Raw genomic sequence first — 25,939 nt, 5'->3', positions numbered from 1 at the left:
TAGGTTGCACGAAAGCTCCTCTTTCTATGACTTTTCGCTTCCTGTGTGGCATTAGACACAAGCACGCCATTTATTCATAAAAATGCAATGGCAAGGCTGCAGAACCTATCACATGAGAACTAATATTCTTGCTGGTCTGTGCAGCATCCGGAAATAGAGCGAGTGCCCTGTCTGCTGTTTTTGTTGCGGTCACTGTTCGATGTGGCGCTTTGCATTCTGCCAGCCAGTTTCAATTAGTGGTCAAGCAAGAGGGAGTGACATGTCGTAGCGGAAACATTGCTTCATCTTTGAACGCATTTCTGTTTGCTTCTGTAGGTGTCCCTCCTACTCCGGCATTTCCCTGTGCCTGTTGTTCAGTCAGGGTGGTCATTGACTCGATTTAGGTTCTGTTAATAAAAGTTGGGAATACTTGTTCTCGTCTCGCTTTTGGTGTACTCCAGCCTGCATTCACCATAACCTGTCTTCCTGTCCTGAGGTGTGCGCTTTACCTTGGGGCGGCAGATGGTGTTCATTGTCGTCCTCACATGCAGCACCACAACTGAATAAAGCATGGCCAGGGTCACAGACTTGGCCAGCCTGTAAACAATATAAAAGTAACTCTATTCCACACAAAAAGAGTGATCCCAGATCAAAAGCGTCAGCAAGCTTTGCACGCTAGCAGCCATGCCTACAGAGGAGGAGGGGCAGGGCTGCAGTGCCATAATTGCACGGCAGTGGCAGACAGGAAACACTCCTAGTATGCAGGCAATACAAAGTGGGCGCCATTGCTGCTGCTCAAGTCTGGCCGTGGTCTGACATGCAGTGGCAGATCTGTTCACTTCTGCAGGGTGTTTTTAGTCGGTGCCCGTCTGGGAAAGGAAGTGTTCTCTCGTGGATTGTGTTGAAGGCAGGGCAATTTCACCTGGGATGTCCAGCCGTGCGTTTTTCTGGGAATGCTGGGCGTTTAGGGCTCGGGTGTGAGCGCCGGTTTAATGAGGTGCATCCTTTCTGGTGGCAGAAGCTGTCCAGTCTGGGCTCCGTAAAGAAGGACCACCACTATCCTTCAGAGTTTGTTGGGCAGGTGGAGGTATAGTTTCTGAGATCTGGCCAAATGCTGGAGCACATTGCGGTGATGGCAATGTCTACATTACCATTGCTGGCCCTATTCATGGGGGTGACGGCAGATTTGGAAATAAGCTATAAGCACCGGATGCAGAGATGACAGTGGGTACATAAACATGTGCATAAAGAGCTGCTGTGCATATATGGCTATCAGCTCCAGATGCGCGAGAATGTTTCCTTTGGGAAGCTGTTGGTCTGCAGTCTAGTCTGACTCCGAATCATAAGAAGCAATGCCAGCGCCATGTTGAGACTGAGCAGCGTCATGGCATGACATGTTTACGGGGCGTTTAGCAGCAACTTTGTGGCTTTGTTGATGAGTGGAGCTCATGTTTTCTTGGTGATGGAATACGATCTACTGAATAAAAAAATTAGTTGTGGTTTAGCTCTTGTTAACCCTAGTCAAATTCTGAAAGCAGCAGCGGAAGCTTCTTTTTCCTTCTACATTATTCCCCTATTATGCCCTATCAGTGTAATGTGCTGCATTATTGGGGACGCTTAAGCTCATCCTTTAAGGGTATGACACGAGAGCAGGAGCCCACTTATTTAATACCCCACCCATGTGCCGAGATACGGTGTAAGGTTTGATTGCAACCGAGCACTGTGCTATGAAGTTAGCCCATCCTCTTCAATTAGCATGCCTAGTGTGGGGGGTTGTTTCTGGAGAATGACTGATTCCCCTAAATGAACTGAGATGACGTTGCATCTACCTTCAGATCGCAGACGCGGTGCAGTAATGACAGAAACACACTTGGTTTCTTCTGGTTAGGTTTGCGTGCCACACTTGATAATGTAGTCACGGTGATGCCTGCCTGTAGGGCTAGTTCTTACTTTCTGGGGGACCCCGAGTTCATCAACAAAGTTGTATCGTCCACATACGGCATAATTACAACTGGGTATTGATATCATTAGTTGTGTAAGGTCTCATTAGGGTAATAGTGTAAGCTGTGTAAGCTGGTTGGTGTTTCATTATGTATTTATGCTAGCGCAACAAAGGAAAAGACGCAGCTTGTTTGTTCTTGTGTCTTTGTCTCTTGGCATAAACACAATGTAGAAGTCGACATAGCAGTGCTGAAAAGGGGTGTGAAAAGACGGGTTCTTGGAGAACAATGTTTTGTTATTTGTTGCTATTCGTCGTGAGTACCTCTAGCCATTACTAAGAATACCGTGTCGATGAGAAAAGCTTTCAAAGAACCTCACAAAGTGGGCTCTGGTAGCTTCCTACCTATACACATGATAAGTATGGTCGTGTGGTGCACAAAATGAAACTCCACTTTGTCTAATGTGAATCGGATGTCATGTTCATGTAGTGTGCCTGTTGGGGTGTTTCAGGCTGGGGAAAAAAAAACCTTCCCTTCTTGCTTAACTATAGCTAAGCCTGGAAAACATTCCAGTTCAGAGCTATACCCCTAGGAGGATGAAATCAACTGCTGCTTCCATGTACAGCACATAGTATGTGCTCATGTGCTAGACCTTTGACAATTTAACTGTTCTATTGGGTGAACACCACAGCAGCTGCCTTTAGTGCTACTCAGTTATATAGAGCAGGGATTGCTCTAACTCTGGACATGGTGGTTGCACAGAAAGACACACACATACACACAAGACAGGGTATGGGACCAGCCCTTTTTTTTTTTTTTTTTTTTTTTTTTTTTTCATATTGCTATGCGGGCCACACTAAGAAAAATGCCATCCCCCAGACCAGGAGCCAGGAAGTAAGAAATAAGAGAAAGAACATATAAAAACAATACAGAAATATCAAAACAATAAAACTGAAAAAAGACTAACCGGAATGTCTTGTTCCTAGATCACACCCTGCCATTGTTCGTGGAGAAAAAAAAAGCAACACATATACTTGATTCAGCCTAAACACTGGACCGGGGTGCTACTTTATGATGGCTCGAAAAGAGCTACCAATAGGGTACAAGGGTAATAACAACTACAGTTTTCTGGGAATGCGGTCTTTTGGTTTATTTTAGTTTGAAATTGTGTCTCTTGAAGCTGAGTTTTGGAACAGAGGCTGAACTTTTGGATTTGGCAGGTCACGTCACAGAGCTTGCAGCCTGTGGCGCCTGCGTGTTTGAGAACCCCACTATAGACTGAGATGTACTAATGGTATATCATGTCTATGATATCAGGTTTACAGACGCCGTTTACCGTTAAGAAAGGGAGACTTTCATATGGAAGAGTCAAGTTTTAAAATTTTCTTCTTTGTTTCTCAGCTTCACAGCCGAACATTTGTTCATTTTGGTAATCGAACTTTTGAATGGTAAAAAAGAAAATTGCTTAAAAAGTGAGTAGACTATCCCTTTAAGCTGTAGTCCTGTTATTGTTGTTAGCATGTAAACCATATAGCTCGAGATCCTCTCGTTCAGTGTAGAGTGGAATCAAAACTTGGAAAATAATATTTTGCAACTTTTACATGAGTTTTTCACTCATTAAAAAATATTCAATTCCAACAGTGTAAACTTTAACGAGAGAGCTCTAGTGCTCTGTGTCGGGGAAGAATTTTTCAGCGGCGCTGTAGTGGATCATTTGATGTCTCGCAGCCGCGAAAAACCTTGAGCCTGCCTCTGGCAAATCGTAGTTGTCAGGGGGCATGCACGAAGACCTTTGCACCCCCGTTTAAAGCCTCGCGAAACCACAACCATTCTTCTGGCAGGTGAAATGGCTGGGTAATTATCCGTTGTAGTTGCATGGTGTGTCAGTTTGATCATTTCTATTCCACTCACGGAAGTCGCCAGGCACGTCAGTGATCGATGGGTTGTGTAATATCACCAGATGGCGTGGTCAATTCGGAAGAAGCTGACAACTTTGGGCAGTTCTCTTATACTGTAGAGAGGGGGGGGGGGAAGGGGGTGAGATGAGAGTTGAACACACTGGGTTCCTTGCGCCCCAGTTTAAAGCCTCGTAGTGTCCAAACGTCTTTACAATGCCCCTGTATGGAGTCAGGAGAGAATGCACTCCCTGACCAGGAGGCTGTGATGGTCCTATTGAGCTCAAAACATTCACCTGTAAGGAGACTTGACAGCTACAGGACATCCCACAATACCTAATTCACCTCAAAAGGAAATTGCACACTCATTGGCATAGAGTCATGGTCTACCATGGCACGCTAAAGGCGACGAGCCGTACAGATGTACCTGCGTGTCTTGAAAGCCGTGTGTCTGAGTTGGGATGGTCCCACCTCCAAAGTGTTGCTGAAGTTGGCAGCTCCAGCCAGTTCGGCCATGACATGAGGTCTTGGGGGGTAACACAACTTGCTGACACAGACACGGGCGTCACTGTTGCGTTGTGAGACTGGATGCTTCAGAGAGGCACACAAACCGCCTGTACAGTTTGATCGAGAGCCCTGATACTAGTGCTGTAAAATGAGCATTACTGTCTGATTTCTTTACATAGCTGGTAACGTAATGATATAGCACTCCATAGAAAGTGATGTCTACTGTTGCATGAATTTCATTGACTGTCTGCGATTCTTTCTTTCACTTCTCTGACTTCTTGCTGCTAGGATATATTTCTGAGTGCTCTATTTTGTGTTAATTATTGCTGCATGAATTCTTTGTTTCATAAAAGAGCCATGATAATCAGCAGTGCCATTTTTGGTGATATGGAGAAAGCATACATTTCGGCAAAACTTCCAGTTTGCAATAAACACCAAAAAGTTTCCACAGAGTTTGAAAGAAACTAAACCAGAAATATTTAGCCTTTAATTATAATATAGTTATATATCATATAATACTTTGGTTCTCAACAAGATGTGTCGAGGAGCCCTTGTGGATGTGTGGGGCCCATTGAGACCAAAAGGGGAGGGGGGGGGAGGGAAGGGATCTTGTACAGGCTGCTGCCTCGGTTCTTGAGACAAGGCTAAACTGGCATGTAAAAAACACCCACTTGATAAGCCAGTGTGCTACGGTATACAGAGGATGGGAGAGAGATGCAATGTGTCTGTGCAGGTATGCATGCTGCTAGCAGGGTTTCCACTTCTCTACATACCGTGCGTGCCGCTCACTCGTCGAACACCTGAGGTGTTTTGCTTTGCAGCCTCGTCCAGCAGTAAAGCCAGTTTTTGAGTTTCACTGATGCTGGCATCCAGAAGTGCCATATAAGCTCTTTCTCCTCTCTCCATCTCGCATGCGCTCTCTATTTCTGCATGCCTCTCGCATTTCTTTCGCTTTGTGAAACTCAAGTCTGCTTTGAACCTCTATGCTTTTGTAACGCTGCAAAACTGTGTCTATCCTGGCTGGAGCTATCGCGCAACCTTTCTTTTTTTGTGTAGGTGTGTGCTTGGGCGTGGGTTTTGTGGACCTCTAAAATCACTTTACAATCCTCCTGGGGTCAGCAGATCCCCATTTGAGAAACACCGATATAATATACTAATACTGACATAATAGTGGCATAACTCACCGTTCTGCTATCTAGATCATGACCTCTGATCCAGGAAATTAGTACAGGAACTGAAATTTCTCATCCTTTAACCACGCTGTGGTGGCTTATTGCTTAGAGCACTCGAATTCTGAGCTTGGGGACCTGGGCTCTATCCTGGATGTGGTGGATACATTCCGATGCAGGCAGAACGCAAGGCACGCATGTAGTGTGCGGTGTCAGCATGCCTTAAACCTCTCTTGCCTCGATTACTTAGCAGTAATTGATGCTAGAGCTGTGTACAGTAGAATACCACTTGAATTCATAGCCGTCTTAGCACGCTTAATTAGCTGTACAGTCGCAGCCATTCAAAGCCAGATCTTCAGCCCTACTAGGCCATTTAGCTGTAAGAATTGCGAATGTGTGCATTTTGGTTAACCATGATCTGCTTGGAGAAAATGAAAGCCTTTTCTCCTCAGCAGGCCGTTGTGATGGGCAAGGTTTTTGGGAGCTTGCACACAGTGACTGAGTTCAAGACCACTGTAGTCCTTTCAAAAGTGCTGCAAAAGATTACGCATTCTTCACTTGCAAATGAGCACAGTGACAAATAAATGGGCTCAGATAAGATTTGAACAACTTACGTTTCTTGGAGCTAACGAAAACAATCTTCTACATATTTATTTCAGTTCTTCGGACCGTTAAGGCCCCTCGGCGGAGGCAACACACCACTTTGGCCCACGCTTCCCATAGACGGCACCTCCGGGCTGACCCACCCAGGGGAAATCGGCAGTCGCCTTTTCCTGTCCTCCCCTCCATCTTTCACTTTCCTGTCATCTATCCTACAACTCTCCTGTCCTCTACTCTCTTCTTGGTTTTTTCCTTACTTCCCGGCGGCGAGGGTTAACCTTGTGTGGCTGACTACCCTGAGTTGAGCCATATTAGGTTATAGTTAAGGTATACAGCTGGCGTGGGCAGAGCTTTTTTTAGGCACCTGTCCCGTCCCCTTGTTGGACTCCATGGTGGGTGGCTGGTACCATAACCGAACAATAAAATAAATTTTATGGCTTCTTTCCTTTCCGCAACTGATCGCCCTCCCGCCAAGAGCACCGATGTGACGAACAAGTTTTTCACTAAAAATGTAAACAGCTTCCCCCGCTTTCATGTCATTCACTCCGAACAAGCAGAAAAAACTGCCCGTCAAGTCTCACCGTTCCTTGTAACAAAGACTCTCACAGACACAATAGGTCCAAGCTACAAAGTCAAAAAGCTACCAAATGGTGACCTCCTCTTAGAAGTGCTGTACAACCACCAGTGCGAAAAGCTAGCAGCTATTACATCATTCGGTGACGTCGCTGTCACAATCTCACCACACCGCTCACTCAATACAGTTCGTGGGGTCATTTCAGATAATGACCTCAAGTTTCTGACCGAAGAAGAATTGCTCGAAGGACTCAAGGACCAAAATGTCATCAACGTTTATCGAATTAAGATCAGGCGAGACAACAAAGCGATCCAAACTAAGCACATCGTCTTGACATTTGCGCTGAGCACCCTTCCAGACTCCGTTGAAGTAGGATACACAAAGCTGCAACTCAGACTGTACATACCTAACCCACGTCGCTGTTATAACTGCCAGAGATATGGCCACAGCTCCCAGAGCTGCCGAGGCCGACTCACCTGCGCAAAATGTGCCTCAAATGAACATGCCACTGACAACTGCCAAACTGAACCAAACCTTTGCGTAAACTGTGAGGGCAACCACCCAGCATACTCAAGATCCTGCCCAACATGGAAGAAAGAAAAAGAAATTGTAACCTTAAAAGTCACTGAGAACATTACATTCGGAGAGGCGAGAAAGCGGCTTTCATTGGTCCAAAGCCCAACTTACTCCGTTGTGACGCAACAGGGCGCAGCGTCACAGCGTGCTTTGGCACCCGCCCAGGTCATGGGTAGTGACCCTGGTGTGGAGCCATCCGCGCCCACGGTGGCTGCAGCTGGCGCTGCTCCACCACCCCCAAAGCAGGCTTCGCGACCTTCCAGGTCTGCGGGGCCCAAAGCCTCTTCAAGCGTTCCGGTGTGTTGTCCGCGGTCATCCAGCGTGTCTGAGGACGCGATGGACACGACAACACAGGGTAGTCCTGTGCCGTCAAGACGGCGGGACTCCTTAGAGCGTGCGAAAAAGGACAAGCCCCGGATCACGGGGCCAAAAACAACGTAGTCTCTATTTTACTCGTATAGCTTAAGATGGCTTTTGTAATAAACTGGAATTGCAGGGGACTGCTTAATAACTTAAGCGACATAAAAGACATTTTAGCAACATATTCACCTGTGGCCTTATGTCTGCAGGAAACAAACCTGAGTCCTCTACATGTGAATATTCTTAAAAAATAGTCTTCCGCCGTGATCGAGAGCAGGCATGCAGGCTCTCGGGCGGTGTTGCCATCATAGTTAAAAACAATATTGCAGCTCATGAACATAGGCTCAAAACTCGGCTAGAAGCAGTAGCTGCCACACTTATCACGTATAAAACAATCACAATTTGCAGTATTTATATAGAGCCACACTTAAAAATAACACTCCATGATATCGAAGACCTTTTCAGCCAACTGCCAGATCCATGCGTAGTAGTTGGCGATTTTAACTCCCACTCTTCTTTCTGGGGCAGTGAAAAAACTGACACGAGGGGCCAAATTTTAGAAGACTTTATTCTGTGCAATAATATCTGCTTACTTAACACCGGAAAACCCACTTACTGCTCCCCGAGCTCCGGTAAAATGAGTTTTATTGATCTATCTTTCTGCTCATCATCGGTTTTTAGCGATTTTAAATGGGATGTCTTAGATAATCCGCATGGAAGTGATCACCTACCTACAACAATCAGTCTAAAATCATCACCATCTATAATTCAAACCAAACCAAGATGTTGGAAGCTGCATTTAGCAGACTGGAAGCTTTTTAAAGAGAAAGCTGACTTAGGAAAGCTATTTGCCGAAGATTTTAATGTCGACGAGTTAAATGAAAGATTTACCTCTTGTATTTTAACCGCCGCACGCCAAGCCATCCCTCAATCATCTGGAGTTGTGAGACAGAACTGTAAAGTGTGGTGGACAAAAGACTGCAGGGAGGCAAAGAAAAAACAAAATAAGGCTTGGAGTATATTTCGCAGGTACCCCACACAAGAAAATCTCCTAATTTTCAAAAAGGCTAGAGCTAAAGCGCGCTGTGTACGTCATACTGCTGAAAAAGCTTCATGGCAGCATTACATCTCTTCTATAAACAGTCATATAACATCCAAGGATATGTGGGCACAAGTAAATAAATTAAATGGCAAGTACGCCCCGTTTACAGTTCCTCTCCTTACAGACCCAAATACCCAGACAAGCATTCAAGAGCAAGCGGACATTTTAGGTGAACATTTTTTCATGGTATCTAGCTCATCACATTATTCAGAATCATTTTTAAAGTATAAAAGCCAAGCAGAAAGACAGAAATTACCTACTACTGGCAGCGTTCACGAATCATACAACAGTCCCCTTACACTACAAGAAATAAACACAGTTCTCTCTTCCGGCAAACGTACAGCACCAGGCCCAGATGAAATACACTATCAAATGCTAGCCCATCTTTCTGAATCCTCAGTTGAAGCACTCTTAAAATTTTTTAACAAGGTATGGATGTCAGGAGAAATACCGCAGGCCTGGAAGAAAGCCATTATTGTTCCGTTACTGAAACATGGAAAGCCACCAACATCCCCAAGCAGTTATAGGCCCATAGCACTAACGAGTTGTATTGCTAAATCGTTTGAAAGTGTTCTAGATATCAGGCTCATGTTTACACTTGAATCTCGCAAACTTCTCGACACCCGCCAATGTGGATTTAGAAAAGGATGTTCGACAACTGATCATCTTGTGCGCTTGGAAAATACGGTACGAGAAGCATTTATACGCAGACAACACTGCCTTGCCGTATTTTTTGATTTAGAAAAAGCTTATGACACGACGTGGAGGTATGGAATCCTACGTGACCTGGGAGACCTTGGCATCCGCGGCAGAATGTTAAAATGCTTGAAAGAGTTTTTGTCCGACCGTTCTTTCCAAGTTCGTCTCGGTGCTACTCTGTCAAAACGTTTCACTCAGGAGAATGGTGTCCCTCAGGGGTGCATCTTGAGTACCACGCTGTTTATAGTAAAAATGAACTCCATAGTAAAAATAATCCCAACGACCATCATGCATTCAGTCTATGTCGATGACCTACAAATAGCATGTACATCCTCTAATGTATCAACGTGTGAGAGACAAATTCAATTAACAGTGAATAAACTAGCGACATGGGCAGATAGAAATGGTTTCAGGTTCTCTGCACAGAAATCAATAGCCGTTTTATTCTCACTTAGACGAGGTTTGCAAGTGGACCCTACAGTTTACCTCAATGACATTGCTGTCCCAGTAAAACACGAACATAATTTTCTAGGCATTACTTTCGACAGAAAGCTTACTTTCCTCCCCCACATAAACACCCTTAAAAAGAAAGCCTCCCAATCTTTAAATATACTTAAAGTGCTGTCACGTAAACGCTGGGGATCCGACAGGACATGCCTTCTGCAGATTTATCGTTCAGTTGTACGTTCGAGCTTGGACTGCGGTTGCATAGTCTACGGTTCCGCAAGACCCTCATACCTAAAACGACTAGACCCAGTCCACAACCTAGGTCTGCGTCTTTCGACCGGGGCATACAGGACGTCGCCTGTGCGAAGTCTGTATGTAGAAACCAACGAACCATCTCTTGAGGACAGAAGAACCATGCTAACTTGTTCATACATTCTTAAGATCCGTTCGCTACCAACACACCTCTGCTACCCCATAGTAACAAAGTGCCCGTCCAGAACCCTGTTCAACAACAAACCGCAAGCAGTCAGACCCCTTCTCCTCCGCTTTGAACAGATGTGCGAAGAAATAAAATACTCGATACACTCCCCGACATTGCACAATGCCCTGATCCATTACCCCCTTGGTATAAATTTCCCTGTGTATGCGACCTTACTTTAACACAGTTTGACAAACAACAAACTCCACACGAACACATATTACAAGAATTCCTGACATTAGAGGAAAAATACAAAGACCACAATACATTTTATACCGATGGTTCTAAAACGACCTCATATGTTGGTAGTGCTGTCGTAGAAAACAATCGCCAGAAAACAGTTAAATTGCCCAATTGTGCATCAGTGTTCACTGCAGAAAGTTATGCCATATCCATAGCTGTGGAAAAAATAATAAAATGCAATATTGAAAAGAGTATAATCTACACTGACTCCCTCAGCTTAATCACAGCATTACACTCTAAAAATGCAACAGAACTTTTAGTGGGAAAAATAATACATTGTATAACATCAGCCGAAACACGAGGTTACAAAATTAAATTCTGCTGGGTACCTAGCCATGTCGAAATCGTAGGTAACGAGACAGCTGACGAATGTGCAGCAGCTGCCCGAAAAGCAAAAATAGAAAAAGTAAATGTACCACGCAAAGATGTTTTGAAATTCATACAAAAAAAGCTCAGGGAAAAATGGCAAGCCTCATGGAAAAATGAAATAAACAACAAACTACACGTCGTGAAACCAGTTGTCGAAGAATGGAAGTCATGCAGTCACCAGAAACGCTTCATGGAGGTAATATTATGTCGCCTTCGAATAGGACACACGCATCTTACTCATAGTTTCATTCTCAAAAAAGAAGATGAACCCATATGTGAAGACTGTGGACATGGACTGACGATAAACCACATTTTAATTGCATGTAAAAAACTCGAAAAGCTACGGAAAAAGCATTTCACTCAATTTTACACCGAACAGATACCATTCCATCCATCACTTCTCCTAGGAGAGAATGCAATTGTAGACATTTCATGTGTTTTTAGTTTCTTAGAAGAAACATCTTTCCTGAACAAGCTATGATATCTTAACACTTTATTCCTTCTCAAACATAATATACCTTGTGCTTGGCGCATGATAGCCTGAGTTACTTATGCGCCATAAAACACAACACAACACAATATTTATTTCAGTTCAACGAACTTTCATTTTAACAAACTTTTTTCTAAGGTCCCTTGAACTTCGTTCAAGTGAAGCCTCACTGTATAATAGTGGGTGCAGCAGGAGTAAGTACCGTAGTACTCATGACGGCGCAGCACAGAGCAAGTTATTTAATGACTGTGTTCCATTTCCACTGCTGTCAAAATGCAGCATGTCCCCATGCATTCCCTTATTTGTTGCAGTGGTCACTTTTATCAGTTTATTTATAGAGTCCAACACAAAGAGTGTGAAGCAGTGGCAAACTACATTGCCTGCTCTAGTGCATATTTGGAATTGGAGGGTGGAAAGTTGCAGCATCGGGCATAGCTTGTCAGTAGCCTTTAACCTGTTCACTGCGTCTCCCGAAATACCCCGTGAGACCCCACACGCCATCCCGAGCATACTCGTGTTGCCACTTCCGATACCACTCATTTAAAAAATATATCAGGCAGGCATCTCGTGCTGTCTATAGAAAGGCCACATAAACATACAGAACTTGGTGGGTAAATTTCAGACAAATAGAGCGCATGTTTTTAGATCTGCATCATCATTATCATCATCACTCTGTTGTTTCATTCTTGACTCAGCAACAGCGTTTAAGCATGCCAGGTGCGTACTCACATTAGAGGATGAATGTAGCCTGGAAGTACTCATGAAATATGACTCATATACAAATGACATCGATGAGGCTGCTCAGCTAAATGACTAGTGGAGCGAAGACAAAGAAAGAGCGCCCGCCCCCTAAGAATACAAAGAAGATGAAACCGGCAAGTGGAGTAAAGAACGCTTATATGCCCTGCAGATCATTGCAGTGCATTACTGGGTTTAAAATTTGCACGAAACTAAAGTGCAAAAAAAAAAAGCCTGGAATGCGGGCAAAAAAAAAATTACTAGGAGTCAGGAGGAGGCAAAAAAGAACTCTGCAGTGAAAGGGTTAAAGTGAAACATCTCTGCACACAAAGTATCCAGCGACCGTGAGTTGATTTTTTTTATGCCTTCGTAACTAGGCCATAGTTGATAGAATGACAGGCGATTGCAGTTGAGTCTAAAGTACACATTCACGTTGCTGGCTTCCATTATTATTTGAATGCTTTGAGGAAGCCGTAATAATTAGTAACGTTTTGAGCTTGAGGCATATGGAGTAATTCTTACATGCTACCGGTTTTCGCACCTCATTGCAGGCGGAGCTAGTACACGTGGACGACCTGCTGGCTCCCATTACGGACCTGGTGTCTTCGATGCGGTCTGTGTTCGACTCCAGTTCCGGTTACTTCCACAAGAACCTATTCTTCCTGTCTACAGGCTTGCACCGACTGTTCTCCAAGAGTGTGCGTCAGCTTATCCTTCTAGACGTGGACATTCGTTTGCGCTCGGACATTGCCCTGCTGCAGCGCCATTTTTCTCTGTTCCCTCCGGCGGCCATTATGGGGATGGCATATGAACAGCAGCCTGTCTACCGCCACATTCTTCACAAGTACCGCCAAGAAAATCCAGGCACCAAGTGCGGCGATCCCCCGTCTCGTGGAAACCCTGGGTTCAACAGCGGTGTTGTGCTTCTAGACCTGCAGGCAGTTAGGAACTCGTCTCTCTACCAGGGCTTCCTCAACGTCAAGGCTCTTCAGTGGCTAGCCGCAAAGTACAGCTTTCGAGGCCACCTTGGAGACCAGTGCTTCTACTCAGTTCTCTCCTGGGAACACCCTGAGCTCTTCTATGTGCTTCCGTGCACGTGGAATCGGCAGCTGTGCGAATGGTGGCGACACCATGGTTATGCAGATGTTTTTGAGGAGTATCATGTGTGCAACGGCACGGTTCATGTCTATCATGGGAACTGCAATTCTTCCATACCATCGGCGAGGTGACGGTGCTGAGTATTGTTCTGTTACATTTGCAGCAGTCATTACTTACGTTTGCTGGCAGGCTTACATTCATTGAACATAGATTGTTTTTTTTGTTTTTGGCTGCTGAAGTTTGCAGCTTTGTGTAGTGTTTGGGGCCAAAAGAGGTTGAATGTCAGGTGCCAAAGAAATTTTTAGTGGCATCCTGTAAGTAAGCAGCCAGACATGCCTTGTCAGTCTATCTTCAACAAGTTAATAATGGATGTCTACACTAGCAGAATTAACCAACAGTGTGACTAATGACCTGAATATTAGATAGGGTGCAGCGGTCTTCAATCCCTATAATTTTTACTACTTCTGTGATCATCACTGCAAATGTAGGATTCACATCTTGGCCTCTCGAGCATGTGCTCTCTATTGCTCTCATTCTTTGTGCTCTATATTCTTTAGGAGGTCATTGCCAGAAATTAACAACTACTTGTGCTTAACTTGCAATATATTTTTTCATGTGCTGACCTCATTCGTGACTTTGCTAATTGGCAGACATTTTGAATGAGGAACTGAATGAATCAGGCAAACAGCCTTCACAAAGTGATCTTTCATGACTCTATTCATTCTTTCATGTTCTGTGTTCTCGTGTGCATCAGATCTCAAAGGTTTAGAGGATCGACATTTTTAAAAAATCCCTCCTTTAGTCTCTGTTCATGTACTCTTGCACTCAGTATGACTTGCAAAATGTAATGAAAGAAGGCAACAGTGGACGAGGTGAAGGAAAGCATAGGAGATTGCTTTTCTCTTTCTTCAGTTTTCGCTGTTGATCTGGATTACCTAGTAGTGTAATCATTTTAGGGAGGAAGATAAATAAATACAAAGTAGAATAAAAAAATCGCCGCTGGTTGGTTTAAATCCCACGACAACGAATAGAAAGTAAATGTATGGCTGTTACATTGTGGTGTAACAAGAAAACCCTGGTCTGCAAGCAGTCATTTGGCACATGAACTTGTTCACACTTTGTCCTTATGCAGTAATTTTTCTGGGTCTAAGAAATGCACGCATAAAATTTGTTGGACTTCGTTTCAAGGAGTATAGACAGTCCAAGTTTCCAGTATGACTGGAAAACTGACACACACACAGTCAACCCAGTAATTCCTGCTTGCAGGAAGGGTTGGTTGTTGGCAAAAGAATTCAGTGTCGCTGCATTGCCAAAATTCGTTGCCAGTAGTCAAGGGCACCAAGGTGATACTATCCTATGCACTTTATACCCCTGTCGCACGGCTGCACTCAGAGTCAAGAGCTTTGAGATTCTCAGTTGTGATCAAAGTTGACGAAATTGTGCTACTGTACACAGCTAGCGAAAGATATCTCACACCAAGGTGTTGTGGTACCATCATCGCCCCACAAAATTTTGCAGGCATGCAAGCAGTCAGGCTGTAGGTTGGACATCCAAAAAGGTTAAAAGCAAAATTTTTCTCGTTACAGTGATATTATTTGCCCTTGAAATGAAATTAAGTGTTTTGGAGAAGCTGTACGGCATTCATGCATTTTTCAAGAAGCTGGTGTCAGTTATTGTATACCTGGAAACAATGGCGCTATACTTGCTACAGCGCTTTGTAGCCAAGGCTGTCAGTCCTTTTTTTTCTTTTTTTTTTTTTTAAAGTAAGTTTCTATTCTTAAGTTTTATGATTTTTTTCAGTGATCATACTGCTCTGATTTGATTACCTAAATATGTTACTATGCCCGCTGCATAATCGAGAGTGCATGCTGCCACAGTTTGGAGGCCTTTGAGGCCACGATAGAGTTCTGGTTTGCTAGGCTGACTTAGTAAACTACTGACTTAATAGTCATTGAAACCGCTTGTGAAGCAGTACTCAAAGTCCTTTGAGTCGATAGTCTATCAATCTGAGGGCCTTCAAAGTGTTTGTGTGTGACAGAGGTATTACTATTCTTTTTGACTGGCACCTACAGTTTCGTATTGCGAGCCATTCTTGGCCATGAATTCAAAGCTTCAGCTTCAATATCCATTATTTGTTTTGAGGAAAGGTTGCAACCGCAGCCTCGGGGAGGAAAATGTCAAGGAGTATACTAGACTGCTCGGAGCAGTACCTTTTTTGTTTGTTTTTTTGTACTCCCTATGGTGGCTCAACATTTAGGGTGCTTGCCTACAGAGCCAAATGATCCCGGACCAAACCTGGCCGCATTTTGATGGCGAAGAAACTCAAAAAGGTCTTTGTATGCTGTAGTATTGACACATAGTTAAGAACCCTAAGTCACCTAAGTTAACATGGGACCCTCCACTGTAGCATCCTTATTCACCGTGATTTGTTTTGTGATGTTGAATCCCGCAATCTACAGTTTTAACGCGACAGTGTTAAATGCCCCGTCCACCAGAAAATTCAGCTTTGGCATAGTGAGCATTGTGACCGACAAATCACAAGCATGGCTCTTGGCAGTTGGCATGGCCGAACACAGATTGGTCATGGGGTTGTGTGACGTCAAGCAACCACTTGACATGACTGATTTGGCAGGAGCTGCCAGCTTGGGCTTGTTAATTTAGATGGGAGGGCAAGGGAAATTGAACACTCCAGGACCCTAGGCCATACAGGCACGTTTGTATGGCTCAAGTCAAGCCGGTCCTTTTATCTGGGTCAGGTGTTCTTTCGCAAAATGAGGTAGCTTGCATCATGTGCTGAAAAGTTTCGAGAGGTAATCGAGGCACAGATTAAGGTAATAGTGATTGAGTGGCAATGGGCATGCATGCAAACTGCGATTATCTGCAAAGGAAGCTGCGGGCACAAGTCTTTAACGCTATCGCATCATGCCCTTAAAGGCAGAGTTTAAGTACACCCCCCTCGTTTTATATTAGGCCAGCGCTGTAAATTTCCGAACGAGTGCCTTCCCTTTCACCCCATATTCATTGTCGGTTGCACATTTCCACGCCATTCCGAACCGCTCGCTCCCCCCATCTCTCTTTCTCACAATACACCTCCCAGGCAATACTACCTGCCCAATCCAATCCAATCCAATCTCAACTCCCAAAAACATTTCAAGTTTGAAATGGCAGCATCTTGCCAGATATGCACATGCCCAAAAGCTGAACGCATCAGATGACCACCACGAGCGAGACATACGATGTACGCGACCAGAGCAGCAGATGGCCTCTGTCTAGGCAAGAGCCGGTGCCAAAATGAAATATGAGAATCACTAACATATTTAAATTGCTCACTGAGAGAAAATATCACCGGTGTGCACCATTCAGTTTACATCAGAATTGGTGGCATAGCAAGAATGCACAGCGTGGCGGCTCGCTGACATCTTGGTGCATGCTTCTAATCCTGATTTATCAGATTGAAGAGTAAAAAAAAATTGAAATCTATGTGCACTGCGCTCGATGTTTTCTTGTCTGGCGGGAAAATTTTATCGTCGCCACTTTGAATTTTGGTGCCGTGCCAGGAAAGTGCCCCCCTCCATTTTTCCAACTTGTGCTCTGGAAAGTGCCTGTAATAATTGCGGAAGACGAGATGCTTAGAAAGGGTGTAAGCATAGCAGCGACCTTGACAGGGGGCTTTTTATTTTCTTTTAATATTGTGAATAAGTAATATGCATCCAAGAATTGTCATGTGTATTGCATTAAGTGCCAGTGCTGTGAAATGCGTATAGCTTCTTTCAATCATGCCGCTCCCTGTAGACCACCTGTTCTCTTGTTACACCACGGTGCTGTCAACCATACAATATATTCAATTTTGTTCCTCTATTTTTTTTTTTTTTTGCTGCTAGGACGAAAGTGTTGGTAGGGAGGAAACTCGGAGCGGTACACACCTCTGTTATTGCAGAACCTTATTGTTTTATTGCGAAAGCAATACTACGACAGCCAAACCGAGACCTCGGGTGGCCGCAGCTACGCTGTGAAGAGGCATAGCTACGGTCTCCTCATAAAAAAATTGACCTGCCATGACATTTGAATTAACATTACCCCTATGCCACGGGCAGGAGCTGCCAACTCGGGTCGCTCCTTTCATATCAGAGGGTGATATTAGAATCAGCCTGCCAGAACCATTTGCATTCTCGTTGCCCCTACGACACGCAGGCAAGTCCATACAGCTTGGTTGAAGCGTGACTTTATATGTGGGCTGGTAGCTTACACTCTCGCGTCATACCCTTAAAGGATGAGCTTAAATATCCCCAATAATGTAGCACCTTACACTGATAGGGCGGGATAGAGGAATAATGTAGCAGGCAAAAAAAGTTTCCGTCGTTGCTTTTGCAATTCAACTAGGGTTAACCAGAGCTAAACCACAAGTAATTTTGATTTCAGGGAAACTAAACGTCATCACTATCATGCCACATTATGCACTGCGGTCACAGCTCGCATGCTGCAGACCATACTAAGTGCATTAGTACATTGGGCAGAGCAATTGACTAGCATGGCCAAACTATGCTTACTCTGGAAAGCACACGTTTCTTTTAGTAATAATGTTTAAGACACCTGGTTAAAAACACGCTAGGTTGGGTCAAGAAGAGGACACGGCGGTTATCACTGTTGAGGTTGCCTTGACATTTTCTCGCATCACTTGTCCCCGTAGCTTTGGTAGCTGCATTTAAAATTACGGATTATGTATTCACAGCTGTTCCTTTTTTGTTCTCTGTACTTATGCTTCATTCCTTCCAAGAGGTAGCTATGTGTTATTGTCTTTATGTCTCCATTTGTTGCTACTGCTGCCTTTATGCCCAGGTACAAAATATATTTTGTTGTCATTGGCACATTATGGATTGATTGAAGATGCCACTTAGTATTATTAATGTAACATGGTAATGACTGGCATGATTCACTGTTCCTCTTGCCCCTTCCATAGTCGTCGAACAGGTTGCCTGAAAATGGAGAGTGTACTGTACCAGACTGATATTGTATATATTGCTCTTGGTCTCATATTCACATTTATAAGGGCGTACTGAAATTCTGAGCTTCTTTACTGCAGAGTCCATAAATTCTAATAGTAATTATGTGGTTAACAAGCACTAAAAAGATGGAGAGAAAAGAGGGACCGTCACACAAGGTCAGCGCTTTTCTACCCGAGGGGCAGGCCTTGCAGTTAAGCCTGCGTTTGTCAAGTTCTGTGCCTAATAACCTAGTGATAAGCTTGTGTTTTCCCATTAGAACATAAGCATCTGCAGCTTTTGGTTCTTGCCTTCCTAACAGTATGTAGTAATTTTGTATATATTTGGCTAAGCATTTTGACCGCTTTACATTGGCTTCGCATTTAAAACCGCGGGTAGTAACCTTTCAAGTGCTTCTCTCCCGTTTGGAGGTCGACGTTCTTAGTTTTTTCCCTCCCTCTGTCACTTTGTGCCAATTTGATGCTTTAGGAACAGGCTGGGATAGGCATTCGTTGATTTCTGTTTCACTGGGCGTTTTTCACATCGGTTGCCTGATTGCACCCCAGTTTTCATCGTGAAATCTGTAGCCATGGGCTGAGTTGTAGTTCTGGGCATCAGAAAGTTACATACTAATCGGCAGTCGTTATTAGGTCTGATGCCCCGTCCTTGCGCCCCTCTCATCTCCGAACTGGGAGGATTTTTAATTTTTCTCTTTTGAGTCCTGTGGTTTATCATGCATATCAGGTGAGGCTCGTGTGAGAATGCTGCTAAACAGGCAAGCATATTAATTTTCATTTTGCCTGAGCAATAGCTAGTGCTACCGTTATGCCGCACACTCTGAAATGTGCTTTAGTTGCCACCAGTGCCATCGTGTGGCCACTCGTGCATACTTAATTCTCTCTTGGCTAAGTTCCTTCAGTTGTTGCCACTTGGTGCAGTTCATTTTGGCAGCGCACTTTTGTGTCATTGCAATATGCTGCAGTATTGTCTAGTCTCGTGTTGTTTCTTTTGCGGACAGTTTTATTGTTTGTTGCCCCTCCCCCTTTAGTATTTGATGCTTGCTGGTATATCATGTTTGTCAAGAGTAAGCAGAAGTACTGTATGCCTTTTTGTACCATAAGTTCGTTTACCTTGCCATTAAAATCAAAATCTTTTTTTAGTATTCTTGATTTTAATGAAGATTGCCATATTATATTCATTGACACGTTGCTTCAGATATATGTCTAAAGTTTTGTATATATATGCGGACATTGAGACGCATTGTGGCATGCTTTTCACTTTCAACTGAAAACAATTATCATGCAATAATTTGCTGCTTTTCCACGACAGCAGTTATGAAGTCACTCTGCAGGTGCTTCAGACATTTTTGCTTCTTATACTGGTGCAGATGTCTTAGAAATGCACCATATGTCAACCGTTTGCTGCCAGAAGCTAAATTAATACTTTTATGGTATTGTTCCTGATCGTGCACCTTGCTTCATTGGATAAAAAAAAAAGCTTTCGAATTGAAGCTTCGTGCTCTAAATGAAAAAGGACGCAGCTTATGTAAAACCTCATGTTCTCAAGTGTTTTGTATTTGTTCTGTTTTGTGTGTGAATTTAAGTTCTCAGTAGTCTTGTGTATTGCTTGCATTATTATATAATCGTCCTGTTTGTCAATAACAGAGCAGTTATCTCTTTTATGATTTTTCACGTTGACCAGTGTACAGAGAATTTTTATTCAGGGAAAAAGTTGATGCGTGCTTCAGTTGTGAAAGCTCCTGGTACATGCTGCTGTGTAATGACCAAAGGGTCTCAACTCTACATTTTTATACCCTTGTGTCTGACATATTGACACACTGTGTATTGCGTTACTTTGTTCAACTGCACCTATCACGCTTCTCTACAGGTGTCATTTCCATGAGTGGCTGATTTCTGCTAAGTGTGTGCGAAGTGAAGGAGATTGCAGGTATGCCGGTCATGTGTGTGTACATTTTTCCTGCGCCAGATTTGGAGAGAATGGTTGACACACTCAGATTCATTAAAAGAGGAGAGAGAAGGATGTGAAGCAAGAAAAAGAAAAATAAGTACTAACACAATTTGTAAAAGACAGGTACTGTCCTCTGGAGGTATGAAGCCATTTGTGTGAGCTTTGTCGATGCTGACGAGCTACTATGGCTAAAATTTGGCGGTAAAAAATTGAACTTGTGTCTTGAGCAAGCAGAAATACTTGCAGAAGCACACTTTAAGCTAGCTTTTCACTGTGCATGACTAGTTTGGCAGTATGCAGGATTGTAAATTTTGTAATATGCGCGTGCAGCTTTTTGGCTAGAAAAGTTGATCTTAAATCATAGTATTTGCTGTCTTGCAGGCCAGTCTAATCTCGAGGTATTTGCCTAAGGAAGGAGTGGCCATGTTTTATGGAAAGGTTAAAGCCAGTGCAGTGGGTTACAGAACAGTAGGGGTGTTTAAATAGTGCTTTTTCAAAACCGAACTGAAAATAAATTGGCTAGCTACAGTATCAAACCGGATATGAGTGGTGGAGTTGAAAACAGAATAAAACACAAACTGGACAGTGAAGCAACCAAACTGAATACGAGTAGAATATTTGTGCCGTTATCTCTTGTGCAAATGTTCTTACAAAATTAATAGTATTCATGCAAAGCAGCGAACCTCTAGGTGCGGTGGCATAACTCGTGGAATAAAGCTGTACCGATCGGCAGAGGTCACATTGATTCCCACTAGGGACAAGCGATACAGAATAAATTGACGCAGATCTCGGTTTGATAAGAGGAACAACAGTTTTAGTCACTTCCTTTTATCTATCGTGCATGAAGCAGGGTTTGCCAAAAATGGCTGAATGTGCCACGTTGCCTAATCTTGAAGACCATGTGGACATCGCCACTCAGTTGGCCCTCTTCATGGGGCTCAATCGGCCTTCCTTCCGTCTCTAACTGATAGCAGCAGCATCTTCCTGCTGAGTGGCATCGAAGCGTGCTTTGGTTTTTGAAAATGTCAAAGTGAACTAAAACAGGTCTCATGCGAACCTCAAGCCAGTTATTTGAGAATTTGAGAACAAATTTAATTCCTTTTAATTATTTATGACCCACATTATTTCATTCGTTCAGTGAATCAAATAGAGCAGTGTTTTATTTGCGAAAATGCAGAAAATTCGTACACCCCTACAAAATTTGCAGTTTCAAGATATTTACTCATCTAAGCGCTACTACCTGCGGCATCGGTGGTTGTGACAAAATCAGTTTCTATTACTTTAGCCTTCTAGTTGGGTGAGACACATAGGCAAAGACGTCACAGGAATTTCACTGTGCTTTCTCGCATCTGTAATCATTCGTCATAGTTATAATTAATGGTTTTTACTTTCGATAATTTGCAAATTTTGTGCGTTTATTTCAATGTGCATCTTTTTTGCGAAATATTATTTTCCGGTAGTAAATTGTCTTTTTTTTAGTTAATAAAATGATATTCCGTCATAGAAAAAATTTTCTGAAATGGTATCTTTGGTTTTTATTGGCAGAAATAGTCTGTCTAGCCATAGTTTATGCAAAAATGGCCTTACTTTGATCTGTTCTTGTGCTCCTGTCGCAAGTATAAAAAAGTAACGAAAATGAAATGAGGACCTGGCAAGTAGTAATAGAAGTGCAAGTTTATTTCTAAAAGCTAGGTTGACTCATTACCATTTAACTGTTGTGCTGGGTCGAGCAAGAAGATGATGCATCTGGTGGCTTGCATGGCGGATGACTGTCACTGCACTGTTATAGTATCGAGAACGTGGCCATTTTTTTGTGGCGCTTTTGGATAGTTTCTTGCCAATTATCCTTATGTGCAGTGAACTCTTGCAAACTAAGTGGTAACTACTTTAAGCAGGTGATGGTAGCAAACTGTGCTTAGCTACGAGGCATGAGGTGGTGGAACGTTGTGGCCCGTAAAGGTATGTGCATTGCATTGCATTGCTGGCATTGCACCAAATCACACAAATGTGTTAATCAGTGGTACCTATTACTTAGCACATCCTTTAGTAACAAGGAAAGAAGAGCTAGTTGGTAAACACTGTGGATAAGAAAGAAGACTGGACGAGTGCCTACGGAAACTGCTCATCGTTTTCTTTCTTGTCTGCTGCGTTTCGTGCTACTTCCACAAAATGCTTTGCTTTCTTATTGCGTTAGTCTCCTCGTTTCAATTTAACACGTGATCAGCTGGCTCTGACGCATGTGTTAATGATACTGGCTGTTCTCGGTGGAAACAGAAGTTCCAAAACTGAATTTGGTTTACTCCTGTTTTTTTGTTCAAATAACTAGTTACCTTCGTAACCAGCCATAAATCTTGTTGTATGCAGTCTGAACTGCAAGGCGATAAAAGCACAACAGCTGGCCTCATTCTTCTCAGACAACACATCGAGTCTTATCCCCATTCAGGCGTAAAAAAAAATCTTTGCAATTAAAAAGATATATCTGAGAACCATTTGTAGTTCTCCATGCTTCAAATGACGTGTCCTGTAGAAACTGAAAGAAAAATTTAATTTTTTCATTGTCTTTTGCACTAGTGTAGCGAAGTGCACTAATGTTGCATTGGGGCATGTTCATACTTAGTGTAGTTATGTTGTTAATTGCTGTTTTAATTTGTCTGGTGGTTGCAATCTCTTTATTGCAATAACGTGAGGTCTACTTTCAGGAGCATTCATGTGGAAAACCTGATTTTTGCAAGCATTTAGTGTGTTCATGTAACTTCTCTGTTGCAGCACCTGTTTTTAATCTTGCATCACCCTTACCCTTACAATTTACTGTCATCTAGGTTGTGCATCTGTTTTGCTTGTATTTTTAAAACACATTATTGTTCTCTTGTTAAGTATAGGCAGCTTAGTTTGTTTTCCAGAGTCAAACCTTTTTGTTGTTTTGCCTGTTTTAGTTTGGCTCTAAAAAGGCGATTTTTTGTGTGTGTGTTCTAATGTTACCCATGATGGCTTAAATTCTTCCGTGCAAATAACTGGCGGTTTTTGCCAGAGCTAATCCTAAAAGCAAACCTCCCTAATCCATTTGCTCACTTCCAGGTATATGTCTTAGTTGTCTAATTCTGGTGGTATTTGTGCATTATTAATCACGTTTATGTTGTGCCACAGAAAAGTGCTGTGCATGTTCAGATACCTTTGAAACAGCTTATTTTTCAAATATTTTCTTTCTTTTTCAATTCACTGCATGTGGAAGACATTCTAAAGGTAGAGTTGTGGTCACTTTTGTTTTTGTTCTTTTTAAAGTGCAGCTTTGAGTTGAGTTCAGGCCAGTTACATTGCATGACTTCTTGTTTTTGAGGAGACTGTGTAGCTTGTATAGATTTGCAGCTTTCCTTTTTTCATGCATGCTTAAATAATATAATGGGAAACTGGCAAGATATTTTGTTAAAATCCTATGCCCAAGATGTCCTATGCTTGTACTATAGTGCTAAGAATTCCTGCAGCGACACTGTTGCGTTTGCAGAGTGACAGATTTGCATTTACTGGTTCCTTCTTATGTTCATGTGCTGTGGTATTCGCTGCCGCATATTTTTATGTCATTACGACGGCTTTGTGACAGTACAAAACACCTTAGTGTGCAACCACTTTCCCCTCACATAGTAAAGGCAGGTAGGTCTGTTATAAAGGATGATGTAGGGTAAGAAAGGAAGCTCTCAGTGCAGTAGTAACTAGCCGTAATGTTAGGTTCTCAAATTGAAGAATGACGCTATTGTTCAGGATGTTGTTGTGTATGCTGATAATTTGGAGGCTATAAAATACCAAAAGTATCCTTGTACTTTTGTGCTACTTGTAAACTTTTGCTTATCAAGCCAGACAGTGCTAATAAATTGCTATTACTCCTTTCAGGAGGTATAAAGCCTGACTACATTGCACACTGTAAAATAATGACATTTTATTGACCAAAAAAACAAACAGAATTGACCATTTTTTTGTATTTTGGTATAGTGAGGTTTCATTTAGCTGCCATACTGTGTAACCAACTTCCTTCTCTTTAGGCGTGGTTATTGAGACAGTGAGACTGACTCAGCATCGTGGTAGCAACTTGGCACTGATGAGAACCAGCAGGATTTTTGAGGATGTTGTGGTAATTTGTACAAACTATCAACAAGCTATCCAGTCACACCAAACGGTGCATGAGGTACTTGTGAGTGCTGTATACTTGCCTTGGACATTTGCCTTGTTCAAAAGAGTGCCATTTTTAAGAGAGGGGTTCGAGTGCTCGTTTCCTATGCCTTGAGACACCATTGCAATGCTATTGCCTGTATCTTGTACAGTGAAGTGCCATTTTTTTTTTTTTTAGAGGATATTCTAAGAACTATTTTTGTACATGTTTAAAGTGAACTTGTGCATTGTACCCCAGAAGAGACATTATTTTTTTGTCATACCGTCGTGTCTTTTTCATTCTACAGCAATATGGCATGCTTGAGCGAATCAGCAAGCCATTGCTGACGCGCACAAACATTTCACTGCACTACATTACATGAGTGAGCATTGCGTGTCGGTCAGTAAGTGAACCCATCTCCCGTTGCGCTGCCAAATGTGTACATGAGTAATCTTGCAACATATTGTTTAAGAAAGGGAACATCATTAGCTTGGTGTATCGAAAAAAAAGTAACAGAGGCAACTTGAAGAATCAAATTAACACTCCACACTGGAACTGATTCGGGAGTTCATTTAATGGCTCAGTCCAAGATTGAGCTAAACAGATCTGAGGAGTGCTAATATGAGATCAACTGGCAAGGATAACTTCCCTTGGCTAGCAAAGAAACATCGGCTGGGGCGCGTGCTACTCTGAGTCGTATAACATTAATGATACTGGACTGTGAAAAGGGGAAATTGTTATATAAATGATGGGGTTCTCAAGGGGATTAATTCTCAATAGCGCGGGTGTTAATTTTTATTTTGCAGTATTTGCTACATTGGCAGTCCTAGAAAGGTTAGGAACTGCTGCAGAAGCAGGTAACCAATCATTCTGAAGGTGCGGTGGTAGCGGTGGATGTTTGGGTACCTCAGGCCACAATTATAGGTTTTCGCAAACGGGGAAGACAATGCTTTTTGGGTATATTTTGCATGACTGGTGCAAACCATCAAACGCAAGATAGCTGCTTTTAAAAAACGGGCTGTGTGCACCCTTTTAAATTAAGTGATCAGTGTGTTGTTTACAAGCTTCGAGAACCAGCTTTGCAATTCAACGTCATTGTTTTTGCCACAACACTTGGCAATGCATGAGGGAAGTGATTGGAATAATATAGCATCATGAGGAACTGCCAATCATGTAATTTGGCAGAATCAATAGAGACCACCCACAGTTGTTGGTTCAGTTCAGTTCAGTTCAGGCGTTCAGTCGTGTCCGACTCTTCGTGACCCTATGGACCATGTCACGCCACGCTTTCCGGTCTCTCACTATCTTCTTAACATCACATAGCTTCATCTGCAATGCCTCGAGAATGCCATCTAACCATCGCGTTCGCTGCCTACCCCTTCTCCGGCGACCCTCAACCTTTCCCAACATCAAATCTTTCTCCAGCGACTCCTCTCTTCTCATCAGATGACCAAAGTAGCTGAGCTTTAACTTTAGAATTTGACCCTCCAATGAGCAGTCAGGGTTTATGGTCGACAATATCGACTGATTTGATCTTCTGGCAGTCCAAGGGACTCTTAAGAGTCTTCGCCAGCACCACAATTCAAACGC

The 25,939-nt window shown here is 43.0% G+C and overlaps 1 protein-coding gene across 1 annotated transcript in view; it reads left to right on the top strand.

Annotated features, from left to right (window-relative positions):
* Positions 1–25,121, top strand: part of LOC146195445 (xyloside xylosyltransferase 1-like) — a 38,078-nt gene extending 12,957 nt beyond the window's left edge. Inside the window, exon 2 of the mRNA XM_084597827.1 lies at positions 12,718–25,121. Within this exon, the coding sequence (XP_084453953.1) occupies positions 12,718–13,395 (678 nt within the window). The 3' untranslated portion in view covers positions 13,396–25,121. The remainder of the gene's footprint in view (positions 1–12,717) is intronic.
* Positions 25,122–25,939: the final 818 nt, after the last annotated feature.

The sequence above is a fragment of the Amblyomma maculatum genome, chromosome 3, assembly GCF_055883805.1.
Source record: "Amblyomma maculatum isolate TAMU_Amacu chromosome 3, ASM5588380v1, whole genome shotgun sequence".
Taxonomy (NCBI): domain Eukaryota; kingdom Metazoa; phylum Arthropoda; class Arachnida; order Ixodida; family Ixodidae; genus Amblyomma; species Amblyomma maculatum.
This window is presented reverse-complemented; position numbering and strand designations above follow the sequence as displayed.